At 37.5% G+C, this 14,080-nt stretch overlaps 2 protein-coding genes across 3 annotated transcripts in view; one reads left to right on the forward strand and one right to left on the reverse strand.

Moving 5' to 3' along the window:
• The window catches only part of LOC125785892 (ribonuclease inhibitor-like), a 330,748-nt gene that overhangs the window by 138,396 nt on the left and 178,272 nt on the right, over positions 1-14,080 (forward strand). The window lies entirely within an intron of this gene.
• The window catches only part of LOC125785886 (telomerase protein component 1-like), a 69,507-nt gene that overhangs the window by 36,485 nt on the left and 18,942 nt on the right, over positions 1-14,080 (reverse strand). For both annotated transcript variants that reach the window (XM_049470065.1, XM_049470064.1), the window contains exons 12-18: positions 12,110-12,320; positions 10,738-10,890; positions 9,547-9,618; positions 7,814-7,941; positions 7,568-7,630; positions 7,337-7,483; positions 5,515-5,806 (exon numbers count right to left, since the gene is read on the reverse strand). In XM_049470065.1, coding sequence (XP_049326022.1) covers positions 5,515-5,806; positions 7,337-7,483; positions 7,568-7,630; positions 7,814-7,941; positions 9,547-9,618; positions 10,738-10,890; positions 12,110-12,320 — 1,066 coding nt within the window. The remainder of the gene's footprint in view (positions 1-5,514; positions 5,807-7,336; positions 7,484-7,567; positions 7,631-7,813; positions 7,942-9,546; positions 9,619-10,737; positions 10,891-12,109; positions 12,321-14,080) is intronic.

The raw sequence follows: 14,080 nt of genomic DNA on the forward strand, positions 1-14,080 counted from the left end.
ACCCTGACTGGCTTCACCTCAAAGAACCACAGCACAACCAGCAACCATACACCCAGCTACATCTCAACCAGTTAAACCCCAAAGAGCCTCAGCACAACCAGCAACTACACACCAACCAGCTACACTCCAACCCACTACAACCCAAAGAACCACAACACAACCAGCTACACAACAACCAGCTATCACACAACCACCTACACCCTACCCAGCTACTCCCCAGTGAACTACACCACAAAGAACCACAGCACAACCAACAACCGTACACCCAGCTACACCTCAACCAGCTACATCCCAAAGAACCACAGCACAACCAGCAACTGTACACCCAGCTACACCCCAACCAACTACAGCACAACCAATTATTGTACAACCAACTACACACCAACCAGCTACACCTCAACCAACTACAGCACAACCAATTACCGTACAACCAACTACACACCAACCAGCTACACCACAACCAACTACAACCCAAAGAACCACAGCACAACAAGCTACACCCCAACCCACTACAACCCAAAGACCTACAGCACAACCAGCTACACCCCAACCAGCTATCACACAACCAGCTACACCCTACCCAGCTACTCCCCAACGAACTACAACCCAAAGAGCTACAACACAACCAGCTATCACACAACCAACTACCCATCACCTGGTTACACCACAACTGGCTTTATCAAAACAAGCTACAACACAACCAGCTACACCAAAACCAACCAACCAACTACATCCCAACCAAATATAATCCAACCAGCTGCAATCTAACCAGCTACACTCCAACCAGATAAGAAAATTTATCACCATCCTTTATCAAACTAATGAACTCATTTTTGTTTTATCACTCTTGTTATAATACTTTTTAAAATTATCTACACTGATACAACTGCACTAATATTTACACTTAAATCAATTAACACTATTAGAAAAAATGATTGTAGTTGGGTAATGAATTGAATATCTCTTTGTGAAATACCTATAATTATCTGATGATGGCTTCCTTTTCAATTAGTTGTTGGAATATTCAAGGTTCTTTCTCGTCAACATTTGGTCTGAAGTTTACAAATCCAGATTTTATAAATAATATATATAATAGAGATTTAATTATTCTACAAGAAACATGGGATAACCATCCAAATTCTTCCTGTCCGAATAATTACATAGAACTATATCTACCCCCCACAAAACATGCCCATATTAAAAATGGTAGAAACTCAGGTGGTATACTTGTGTGGTATAAAGAAGAATATAGATCATTCATAACTCTTCTAAAAAATAATAAAAATTATCTATGGATTAAATTAAACAAGAACTTATTAGGAAATGATAGAGATATATATTTATGCACTATTTATATACCTCCTCAAAATTCACCTTATTACACAGAAGACATTTTTGAAAATCTTCAAAGTGAAATAAATAATTACCAGACATTAGGTTATATTTTACTATGTGGAGATTTCAATGCCAGAACTGCAAGAGAAAATGACTTTATTGATATAGATAAAACAACAAATATACATAAACAAACCCTATACTGCCACACAAGCATAACCACTCAGAGACAAAGTTATGATAGTGTAATTAATAAACACGGAAAACACGTCCTCCAGCTGTGTAAAGGCCTGGGTCTGTACATCGTTAACGGCAGAACCAGAGGAGACTCGCTGGGCAGATTCACCTACAGCTCTGCACTGGGCAGCAGTGTGGTAGATTACGCCATCACAGACATCAATCCAGGACATATCAGTGCATTCGTAGTCTTACCACAATTATATCTTTCAGACCATTGCCAAACAGTCCTGTACCTGAAAAAATCAACAACTAACACCAACACACACGACCCAGACACCGACACTTACCCTCTCCCTAAACCATACAAATGGACAGAAGAAAGTACCACAAATTACACAACAGCACTGGACTCTGAAAATATTAAACAAATGTTAGATACATTTATTCAAACACACTATCAAGCTACCAAAAAAGACATAAATCTGGCAACTGATTGCCTAAATAAAATTTTTTACCAACTAACTAAAAAGTCAAATCTAAAGACATTAATAACCAAAACATTGAAACAAAAACCAAAAGAAAAATGGTTCGACAAGGAATGTTTAACATCCAAAAAACAATTACGAAATTTAGCCAACAGGAAACACAGGAACCCAAATGACCAACAATTGCGACTAGAATATTTTCAAACATTACGACAATACAAACGATTAATTAGAACTAAAAAATATCAATACACAGAAACCCAATGTAGTAAAATGGAAAAAGCTATTAAAGAAAATTATTTTTGGGATTTATGGAAAAAAAATATTACAACAACCAATCTTAAAAATACCTCAATTAAAAATAGCAAAATATGGAAAATGTTTTTTGAAGACCTTTATAAAACTCCAGATGAATCAAACAAAAATACCATCACTGAAAAACTCAGTACATTAGAATCAGCTATAAAAGACAATCAGTCTCCATTAGACTACCCCATATCTATACAGGAATTAAAGGAAACACTCAAATTACTAAAACAAGGAAAAGCCTGCGGAATTGATAATATAAAAAACGAAATGTTAAAACACAGCAGTCCCAAATTACAATTGGCCATACTAAAACTTTTTAATCTAGTACTTAATTGTGGATTTTTTCCTGTAATCTGGAATAGAGGTCTAATTACTCCAATTTATAAAAATGGTGATAAATTTGACCCAAATAACTACAGGGGTATCTGTGTAAACAGTAATTTAGGCAAAGTCTTCTGCAGTATACTAAACACCAGGCTATTAAAATATTTAACAGAACATAATACCCTATCAAAATGTCAAATTGGATTTCTACCTAAACACCGAACCACAGACCATATTTACACCTTAGATGCACTCATTCAAAAACACGTCCATCAAAAAACCAAAGGGAAGATATTTGCTTGTTTCGTAGACTTTAAAAAAGCATTCGACTCAATTTGGCACAATGGACTATTTCTCCAATTACTTGAATCTGGTATAGGGGGGAAGGTTTATGATTTAATTAAATCCAAATATAATGATAATAAATGTGCAGTAAAAATTGAGAACAGAAGAACAGATTTTTTTAAACAAGGACGTGGAGTGCATCAAGGATGTAATCTATCTCCAACTTTATTTAACATATACATCAACAAACTGGCTACAACCCTTGAAAATTCTCCAAACTTAGGTCTTGAATTAAATGATAAAGAAATAAAACTCCTATTATATGCAGATGATTTACTTTTATTAGCTCCAACAGCAGAAGCCTTACAACAACATTTAAATATATTAGAAGAATTTTGTCAAGATTGGGCCCTAGACATTAATATCAACAAAACCAAAATAATGATTTTCCAAAAAAAAGCCAGATCACAAAAATCTAAATTCCACTTTACATTCAGAGGAACAACCCTACAGCACTGTATGGACTACAATTACCTGGGCCTGGTAATAAGTGCATCTGGCAGGTTTAATAAGACTACGAATGCACTGGTAGAGAAAGCAAGAAAAGCATTTTTTACCATCAAAAGATCCCTAAACAAATTTAATCTTCCAATACAAATCTGGCTAAAAATATTTAATTCTATTATTAAACCCATACTTTTATATGGCAGTGAAGTTTGGGGACCTAAAATTTATCAAGGACACGCATCATGGGACACGAATCCAATAGAAAAATTTCACCTGGAATTCTGCAAAGAAATTTTAAAAGTCCATCGCAGCACGGCGAACCTGGCGTGCAGAGCAGAGCTCGGCCAGTTTCCTCTCTCCCTATCCATCATAACCAGAGCTTTAAAATTCCACTCTCACCTGTCCCAATCCCACCCAGACTCATATCACCACACAGCATACCTTAATACCTGCACACACCCAGAAACAGACCCTCTCACACACATTAAACACCACCACCACCACCTTCACACCACCACCTGCTACACCCTCAAACACACACACCTCCAAACCATCCACAAAACACAGCAATCAGACTATATTAATCACTGGCTTCATGAAATTTCCTCCATTAATAAATTAGAATGTTACAGATCATTAAATAGAGAATACACCCTCGCAGATTACCTGACTAAAATTAAAAACCCCAGAGAAAGACACACGCTGACGATGTACAGACTCAGTGCCCACAGCCTGGCGATAGAGAGCGGGAGACAGAGGAAACACTGGAGACCCAGAGCAGAGCGAGTGTGTGATCACTGCAGCTCCGGGCAGGTAGAAACCGAGCAGCACTTCCTCTCCTCCTGCTCTAAATACACCCAGCTCAGACTCCAGTTCCTACAGAACATCACATCCACCATCCCATCACTCAGATTAATAACAGAGGAAGATCTGATCAGACTGTATTTAGGAGAGATTCCAGAATGTGCTGGATTATCTGCTAAATATGTACACAACTGCCACACCCTGAGAAACCAGAGCCCCACCCTACACTAAACCACCCTGCTTATATAATTATATATATATTATTGCATAAACTATATGTACATTTATTTCTTATTATTATTATTATTTTTTTTTTTTTATCACATATTGTAATTTATTTATTATCCTTCAATTTTGTCATAATTTGATTATTATTTTTGTATTTGTTGAATTGTTTGCTTTGGCAACAGTTGTTGTTTACAATTCATGCCAATAAAGCCATTTGAATTTGAAAATTTGAATTTGAGAGAGAGAGAGAGAGAGAGAAAGAGAGCGAGAGAGAAAGACAGGCAGAGAGAGAGAGAGAGAGAGAGCGAGAGAGAAAGACAGGCAGAGAGAGAGAGAGAGAGGGAGGGGGAGAGAGAGAGAGCGAGAGAGAGAGACAGGCAGAGAGAGAGAGAGGGAGAGAGAGAGAGAGAAAGAGAGCGAGAGAGAAAGACAGGCAGAGAGAGAGAGAGAGAGAGCGAGAGAGAAAGACAGGCAGAGAGAGAGAGAGAGAGGGAGGGGGAGAGAGAGAGAGCGAGAGAGAGAGAAAGGCAGAGAGAGAGAGAGAGAGAGAGAGAGAGAGAGAGAGAGAGAGAAAAAAGAGGAGAGAAAGCCTTCAGCAGTGCAACAGCACAAGCGGTCACAAACACACATAACATATAAACTTGGGAGATATGAGGGATTTGTCAGTCTATCAGTGTGAGCGCAGCAGAGTCTATAGTGAACTATAGTGAGTAACAACGTAACGTTATATCTTTGATAAATTAGTGATTTGGATCTTTTTCACCGGATTCTGATTCTTGAAAAATATTCTATAAACCCTGTTCTGGAACATCCCTGATCAGATATTACAAGCACTGTTTGAGGAGCCTGTGGAGTAGAATGCAGCTTAGAGCCGAGTCTAAAACTGTGGCCTATTCACTATTCACTACACACAATAAACAGATCACTAAAAAAATCACTAAATAAAACACCATTTTAGGAAACAGAAGTAGGATTATTACAATTTTCTGAGAGTAGTGCACTACATCTGATCAATAACAATAAATAATCAATACCGAATATTATACTCTAGACTTACCCAGCTTCCCTCAGGCAGATTATCCAGCGCAGGCCGAGGCAGCACTGGCCCGTATCTCTCTCCCAGTATTCCCAGCATCAGCTGACTGCGGCCCACCTCCGACAGACAGAGCTCCACAGCCCGGGCCAGGTCCTCCTCCGTTACCCCAGAGCGCAGTTCCACCTCCTGCAGGTAGAGGCAGTGTGGAGCCGCACGGCGACGCAGCTCCGGAAACACACTCTGCACCAGAACATTCCTCTCAGTGCCCATGTCCCGCCACGCTGAAGAGATATACACACGTACCTCACGCCACCTGCAGACGAGTCACAACCACACCAGCACATCATCACTCAAATTATCATTTACCCATGAAGCTCATTCCAGCACCAGTAAAGATACATCACTCGAGCAGAGATAAACTAATCAATCCAAATTCAGATACAGATAAATACAGGGCTGATAAAGCTCTGAACTTTTTTACCTGTCTGAGATACTACATATACTACAGCCATACACCAAATAAGGTGGCAATTATAGAACTCCAAAATAAACTAGATTTTGATTACTGTATTTTTTGCACTATAAGGCTTAAAGTTAAAGTTGTGAAGCTAAGCTAATTAAACAAAACTGTGATTCTTAAATTAAAAAAAAAAAAAATGAGCGCTGGAAGTTAATCTACACAGATTTCTCGTCTAAAAACTGTTTATTTGGGTGAGTAAAGCACTTCCATTTATTTACAGTAAGCTTAGATTTCAAGATTTCTACTAAGGCTGGGTGCAGCAGCAATAAACATTTTTTTCTGGTAGGCCAGGGTGATATTAGCTAGTGGTTCGTCCCACGTAGCTTGTTTTAACGCGGTAAACACACAGACTACAGTTTGATATATTCGCCTCTGAACAGCTAAAAAGGTAGAATTTAGCGCAGTATGCAGATAATGCTAATGCTGCTCCAGCGGGGCTACCAGCAGGCTACAGGCTGATAGACTCATTTCTGAATGGCAAAAGAGTTAGCGCTTAGCGGCTAATGCTAATACTGCTCCAGTCTTGGTACTAGAGAAACTTTACTAAAATATCTTTATAACACTGTACTTCAGTGGAGTGGCTTTACTGTTTCTTAATACCTGACTCACAGAATTTATTCATAAGGCGCACCATATTATAAGGTGTACTGATCATTTCTGGCAAACTTAAAAGGTTTTAAATGTGCCTTACAGTGCAAAAAATATGGTAGTAGCCTAATCAAGCTTAGATTTTTTTTATATTTTATTATTATTTAATTCGGTAGTTTAGAGATGACCCCCAAAGAGACTCTCTGCTGTGTAAAAACTAATTTGCTGTCTAAATGTAAACGGATTGTTTATACTGTAAAGGTATCTGTATGTTTTATTTTATATTATATTTTATTTTATATGGAAGACCAAAACTGCCAAAATTTAAAATAAATAAATAAATAAAATAAAATCACTCAATAAAAGTAATTTGGTGATAGTGTTAAAGAATAATTATAACCAATACAAAAATAAATACATATCCATAAAAATAAATATATTACATTGTTATTTATGGGTTTAATTTCTCTTTTGATTCGTTTGTTTATTTATTTCCCAATTTATTTATTTCTGTATATTTCTGTTTATTTCTGTGTGACAATAAAAATCTTGAATCTTGAATCACTGATTTTTTTTAGCAGTCATATTGGTAAATCAGGCTAAAAACTAATAAAAAACTACTAAATCAAATGTTTAATTTGCTATTTAAAGTTAAAATGTGGATATCTGAACTGCAGTTTTGGTTATAAGGTGAATTCCTGCTGTTTCTGGTGCTGCTCTGGGGCTCAGAGTTACCTGAGCGTTGGTGTGGTGGGCAGTGGAACGAGGTCTGCAGCTCTCTCAGGTTTATTTCTGAGCTCTGCTGGAGGAGGAACATCATACAGCGTGTGGATGAGCTCCACATGATCCAGCAGCCTGGAGGATCCTCTCTCTGAAACAAACCTGCAGACCCACAGCAGATCAGTAAATCAGCCTAAACCGTCCTCAATCTGATTCAGAGAGGAGTCTGATTCACTCAGCGCTTACCTCAGCATCTGATTACTGAGGCCAAACACATCCACAGTGTGAGGATCACCACTCACATCCTTCCTGAAAACAGAGAACAAGACCATCAACAACAAGACCTTCAACAACTTGGCCATCAAGAACATGATCATCAACAACATCCAACCATCATCATCAATGGTCAACTGTGGGATAATTAAGGTTAAAATATTAATAAAAGGTGTAATGGAACTGAAGCTGCAGACAGAAGAAAGTGAAAGAACTTACTCCTGCTTGTCCATCACATTAACCACCAGAGCTTCACTGCTGGACTTCTTCCGATATTTCTCCAGTTCAGTCTCCAGTTCAGTCTCAGACTCCTGCCAGTCCTCAGTCATCAGGATTATATTATCCAGCTGTTCAGAACAACACGCATTTTATTAACCCTTAAACTAATCCTTACAACATTATTGAATCATTCAGAACAGATACTGAACCATTTATAATACATACTGAATCATTCAGAACAGATACTGAATCATTTATAATACAAACAGAATGATTCAGAACAGATACTGAATCATTTATAATACACACTGAATTATTCACAGCAGATACTGAATCATTTATAATACAAACAGAATCATTCAGAACAGATACTGAACCATTTATAATACAAACAGAATCATTCAGAACAGATACTGAACCATTTATAATACAAACAGAATCATTCAGAACAGATACTGAATAATGTACAATTAATACTGAATCATTCAGAACAGATACTGAATAATGTACAATATATACTGAATCATTCAGAACAGATACTGAACCATTTATAATACAAACAGAATCATTCAGAACAGATACTGAACCATTTATAATACATACTGAATCATTCAGAACAGATACTGAACCATTTATAATACAAACAGAATCATTCAGAACAGATACTGAATAATGTACAATATATACTGAATCATTCAGAACAGATACTGAACCATTTATAATACAAACAGAATCATTCAAAACAGACACTGAATCATTTACAATATATTCTGAATCATTTAGAACATATACTAAACCATATATAATACAAACATAATTATTAAGAACACATACTGAATCGTTTAAAATACATACCGAATCATTTAGAACAGACACTGAATCATTTACAATATATTCTGAATCATTTAGAACATATACTAAACCATATATAATACAAACATAATTATTAAGAACACATACTGAATCGTTTAAAATACATACCGAATCATTTAGAACAGATACTGAATTATTTACAATATATACTGAATCATTCACAGCAAATACTGTATCATTTATAATATATACTAATCCATTTACAACACTTTACAATACATACTAAATCACTGACAACAGATACTGAATTATTTACAATAAATTATGAATAATACAGAACAGATACTGAATCATTTATAATGCATTCTGAATCATTCACAGCAGATACTGAATCATTTATTTACAATATAGTATACACTAAACAACACACAACACTGTTTATAGCACAGTTATAGCAATTAATGAATAATTAATAGTAATACTAATTAGTAGTAAAACTAATTTCTGAATATCAAATATTTCTTCGCTTTTAAATATGAAAATGTGGAGTAAATTGAACTCATTTACTTATAGGGTTTTTTAATATTGTATTAGTATTTGTATTAACTGTTTTTAAATGCACATAGTAATAAAAAGCAATAGAAAGAGATACCCTGTTAAATTTAAATTAATAAATAGAGATTGGAAGTCAGTTTGAAAATTTAAATTTGAAAAAAAGAATTATTATGTTTTTTGGTTTATAAATCCACATAAATGTTCTGAGTTCAGGAGGATAAAAGAAATAGATGAAAGGTAAGGATTTGAGTTTTTTTAAGACAAGATACTTAATAATCCACATATTAAAGGGTAAATTTACTGCTGTTAATAAATATGTACACAGATCTTAAATCTAAAAAAGTCAGGTGTGAAGGTGAACAGACCTTTGCGTTGTCCTCAGAGAGCTTAGAGAAGACATCACTGTAGCGCTTCCCCTCTGTATCAGTCCAATCGCCCTAAACAGCAACAGATCAGCAAAATCAGTATTCAGAACGAATCCAGAAAATCTACCAGGAATACAGTCCTGTGGAAAAGTTACAGCCCATAAAAACGTTTGTCCTTTTGTTTGTTTTAGTTTTTTTATATCTTAATATGAGCAATACTGAGAGATGGAAGTAATATAACTAAACACATTTGTTGCTGACTTATTTGGGAGTGCCTAATAACTATTAACATAAATGAGCAGCTATGTTGATTCAGTTTAAAAACAGTGGTTTTATTTTATTAGTTTTATCAATATTGTTTTTTTAAAAATTGTCTATTGTAGTGTTGCGTATAGTACCATTGCTTATTGTAGCGTAGCTTTGTGTATTACAGCATTGCCTATCATAGTGTTGCCCAACGTAGCATATCATAGCGCTTCGTATCGTAGCAATGCTAGTTGTGAATTATAGCCTTGCATATTATAGTGTTGCGCATCATAGCATATCAAAGCATTGCATTTCACAGTTTTGCATATCACAGTGCCGTGTATCGTAGCATTGCACAATGTAGTGTCTCATATCATAGCGTTGTGCATTGTATAAGTATGTATGACGTGTTCATACGTATTGTATTGTATCGTAGCATTGCGCATTATAGCATTACGCGTTGTTGCGTATATCAGTGATATAGCACTGCTATATAGACTGCAAGCAAGAAGAGCGTACACTTAACATAAATCTATTATTATAAAATATCAAACAAAGCTTTTACCATTACTTTTTATGCTTTGTATCAGTATAATCAGTTTACCACCACTTCACAAACTGATGGTTTTCCGCTGAAAGATATGAGCTGTACAGGGCTGGGATAGTAACATTAGCTGAGCTTACTTGTGCTGACAGAATGCTGTGAGGCACTGTGGATCTTTGCTGAATCAAATAGTGGTTAATGTCAAGAAGTGAATTTGGGCTTTATGTTAAACTGTGAATGTTACTTACAACTGTAAACATATTAAATTTAACATTAGCTAGTTAAATCTGCTTTTTTTGTTTTTTCAATTCCATAACATTTCATACAATTCTGAAGCTTCTTTTCATTATGAATTTTCATCAAGCTCTCCTCTCATCATGCCAAACAGCAGCAGCTCTGACCTCCATCTGCTTCACTGTGTCTCTCACACGATCCAAAAGACTGCCGGACCAGTGATCCGCCTCCTGACATTCAATGCTGTTTGTCAGCAGGACTTGTGAGCGCTCACAGCCGTATCCCAACATCACAGCCAGGGGCACAGCGGTCAGCTGAGACTAAAACACAGAGAAACATTCAGATAACATTAATGCAGGCTGAGAAAATCACAAACCACATTTCAGATCTTACACAACACTTACACAGTGCACAGCTAGGGTACAGATAGAGCACAGCTAGGGTACAGATAGAGCACAGCTAGGGTACAGATAGAGCACAGCTAGGGTACAGATAGAGCACAGCTAGGCTACAGATAGAACACAGCTAGGGTACAGATAGAGCACAGCTAGGGTACAGATAGAGCACAGCTAGGGTACAGATAGAGCACAGCTAGGGTACAGACAGAGCACAGCTAGGGTATAGACAGAGCACAGCTAGGGTATAGACAGAGCACAGCTAGGGTACAGACAGAGCACAGCTAGGGTACAGACAGAGCACAGCTAAGGTACAGTTAGATCACATCTTGAGCATGGCTAGAGCACAGCTAGGGTACAACTAGAGCACAGCTAGGGTACATTTAGAGCACAGCTAGGGTACCGTTAAAGCACAGATAGAGTACAACTAGTGCACAGCTAGGGTACAACTAGAGCACAGCTAAGGTACAGCTTGAACACAGCAAGGGAACAGCTAGAGCCCAGCTAGGGTACATTTAGAGCACAGCTAGGGTACCGTTAAAGCACAGATAGGGTACAACTAGTGCACAGCTAGGGTACAGCTAGAGCACAACTAGGGTACAGCTAGAGCACAGCCAGGATATAGCTGGGACACAGCAGGGGTACAGCTAGAACACTGGTACGAATCAACTAGAGCACAGCTAGGGTACAACTAGAGCATAGCTAGGGTACAGCTAGAGCACAGCCAGGATATAGCTGGGACACAGCTGGGGTACAGCTGGGACACAGCTGGGGTACAGCTAGAGCACTGGTAGGGTACAGCTAGAGCAATGGTACGAATCAACTAGAGCACAGCTAGGGTACAGCTAGAGCACAGCTAAGGTACAACTAGAGCACAGCTAGGGTACAACCAGTGCACAGCTTGGGAAAAACTAGAGCATAGCTAGGGTACAACTTGAGCACAGCTAGGGTACAGCTTGAACACAGCTCATAATTCACTCATATGAGGAAAACATGGAGATATTAAAGACATCCAACCAAAAAGCTGCTTTTTTAAAGCCAAATTTCCATGATTAAACTGAACATACAGTAGAACTACAGAAAAGACCAGCAGAACATTATGAACGAGAAGAAGAACATGATTATGGCTTAGTACTGGTCTCACCCCAGCAGCTGAACTGGTCTCCTGCTGGTCTTCTGATGGTTCTGCAGGTGGACAGAAATGCTCATACCAGCTGACTCCACTACTGAAATGGGAAATGCAGATCAGGGTGTGTCCAGGTATTAGAGGGATGTTGTAGGTGCAGGAAATCTGCACAGCTTTCAGCAGAGCCTGCAGGTAATCCTCCAGCAGCTCCTGACTGAACTTCCTCTGCCTGAGAAACAAACAGAACTCATCTCAGCTGAATTCATCAATAACAACTCAAACTGATTACATTTCTGAGGTTCTCACTGTTTTAATGCTATTAAAACTGGTTCTGTAGTAAAAATAACTACAACTTAAAGAACCACCTAGATCAAAAGTCTTCAAATCTGGATCATGTATCTACTTTCCAGTCCAGAACTTTGTAATCCTTTGTATTTGTGGAACTTCATGTGATTAGAATGTGATTTCTGCCTGTAGATGTCGCACTAGAGCACCAGCATCCTAGAGCAAAACAAACGTCAAAACAAATGTTCAACATATTCAGCATTTACTGCTGTTCCAGAAGCTTCTGTGCACCAACCAAACCACAGCAGAGACTGCTCTGGTTGACCTAGCTTTACCTTTTAGCCCTTTCAGCTTCTCTAGAATCTTCCACGTGCCGTAAAACCTTAGTGGGTCCAGCGTTAGCTTTTATCCTTCATATTCACACATTTTCATTCTAGAGCATCATTAAAAACTAAGACAAAGCCAAAAGCTGGTGCATTTACAATGTTTTACCACTACTTTCTAAATTTAAATCATAGGGCCCTATCTTACACCCTGCGCAAGGTGCATCACAATGCTCATTGCTATCTTACACCCCACCAGCAGTCCTAAACTGTGAACTTTAAGAACTTTACGCACTCATTCACTTTACCAGCCTTCAGCTATATACCATATACCCTATTTGCACTACTGATATATACTATTTATACTGTCATTCCATCTCAATCACCATCAATATTGCACTATTTTTTACGTATGTACGTATGTTTATTGTGTCTTGTTGTATTGTACATATAGTGTCTCCCACTCTTTTTATATTATATATCTATTTCTTTTTTTTTCTTACTTATATTTATATATCTATTTCTCCCCCACACCACTGCACCTTGTTTTTGTCTCATGTATGTCTATTGTGTCCCTGCTGTATTGTACACATAGTGTCTCCCATTCTCCTTTATTATATCTATTATCTGTACTTGCTGTAAAATTGGGAAGGAGAGTAACGTAATTTCAATTCTCTGTATGTCCTGTACATATGCAGTATTGACAATAAAAACTACTTGACTTGACTATTTGACTACTTGATTTTCACATCCTGTGCCTGCATTGTTAAAATAGTGACAAAGTTTATGAATATATATACACTGGTGGGCGAGGTCGAGAAATTAGGTGGGTTCAGGTAAATTTCTGACATATTGTTATCTTGGCAATGGAAAACACAGGTGCACCACTGACTGATTTAAACCCTGACAACAGTCATCAGTCAGATATTCATTGCTATCTTAAATACATAGGTGCACTCTGCATGCTTGCACACACAGCAGTGCACAAACCCAAGTTTTGCATAAAAAATAAACATAATAAGGAATAAAATAACATTGCTGCTCCTGTAAATAAGCTGTTCATGCATGAGCAGGTCAGTTTCCTCTGCTGAGAAGTGCAGAAGCACTGCGCTGTTAAAATAGCAACCTGCCAAAGCCAGAGTGCACCTGTCTCTTAAATGGAATTAATGGCAAGTGACACGCTTATAGGTTTATTAAATGTTATGCCCAAAACACACAGATGATTAATGAAAAGAATTAGTACGTGCTTTTTGTGTGTTTTGAGCCACGCAATGTGTACTTTTCCCGACGTTACGAAAGCAAAGACAAACTGACACGCCCTAAATCAAGCTGCATGGTGCACGGCTGATGGCTCGCCTATAGATCACTAAAACTGGGCCCT

This window comes from Astyanax mexicanus, chromosome 21 (genome assembly GCF_023375975.1).
Source record: "Astyanax mexicanus isolate ESR-SI-001 chromosome 21, AstMex3_surface, whole genome shotgun sequence".
Taxonomy (NCBI): domain Eukaryota; kingdom Metazoa; phylum Chordata; class Actinopteri; order Characiformes; family Acestrorhamphidae; genus Astyanax; species Astyanax mexicanus.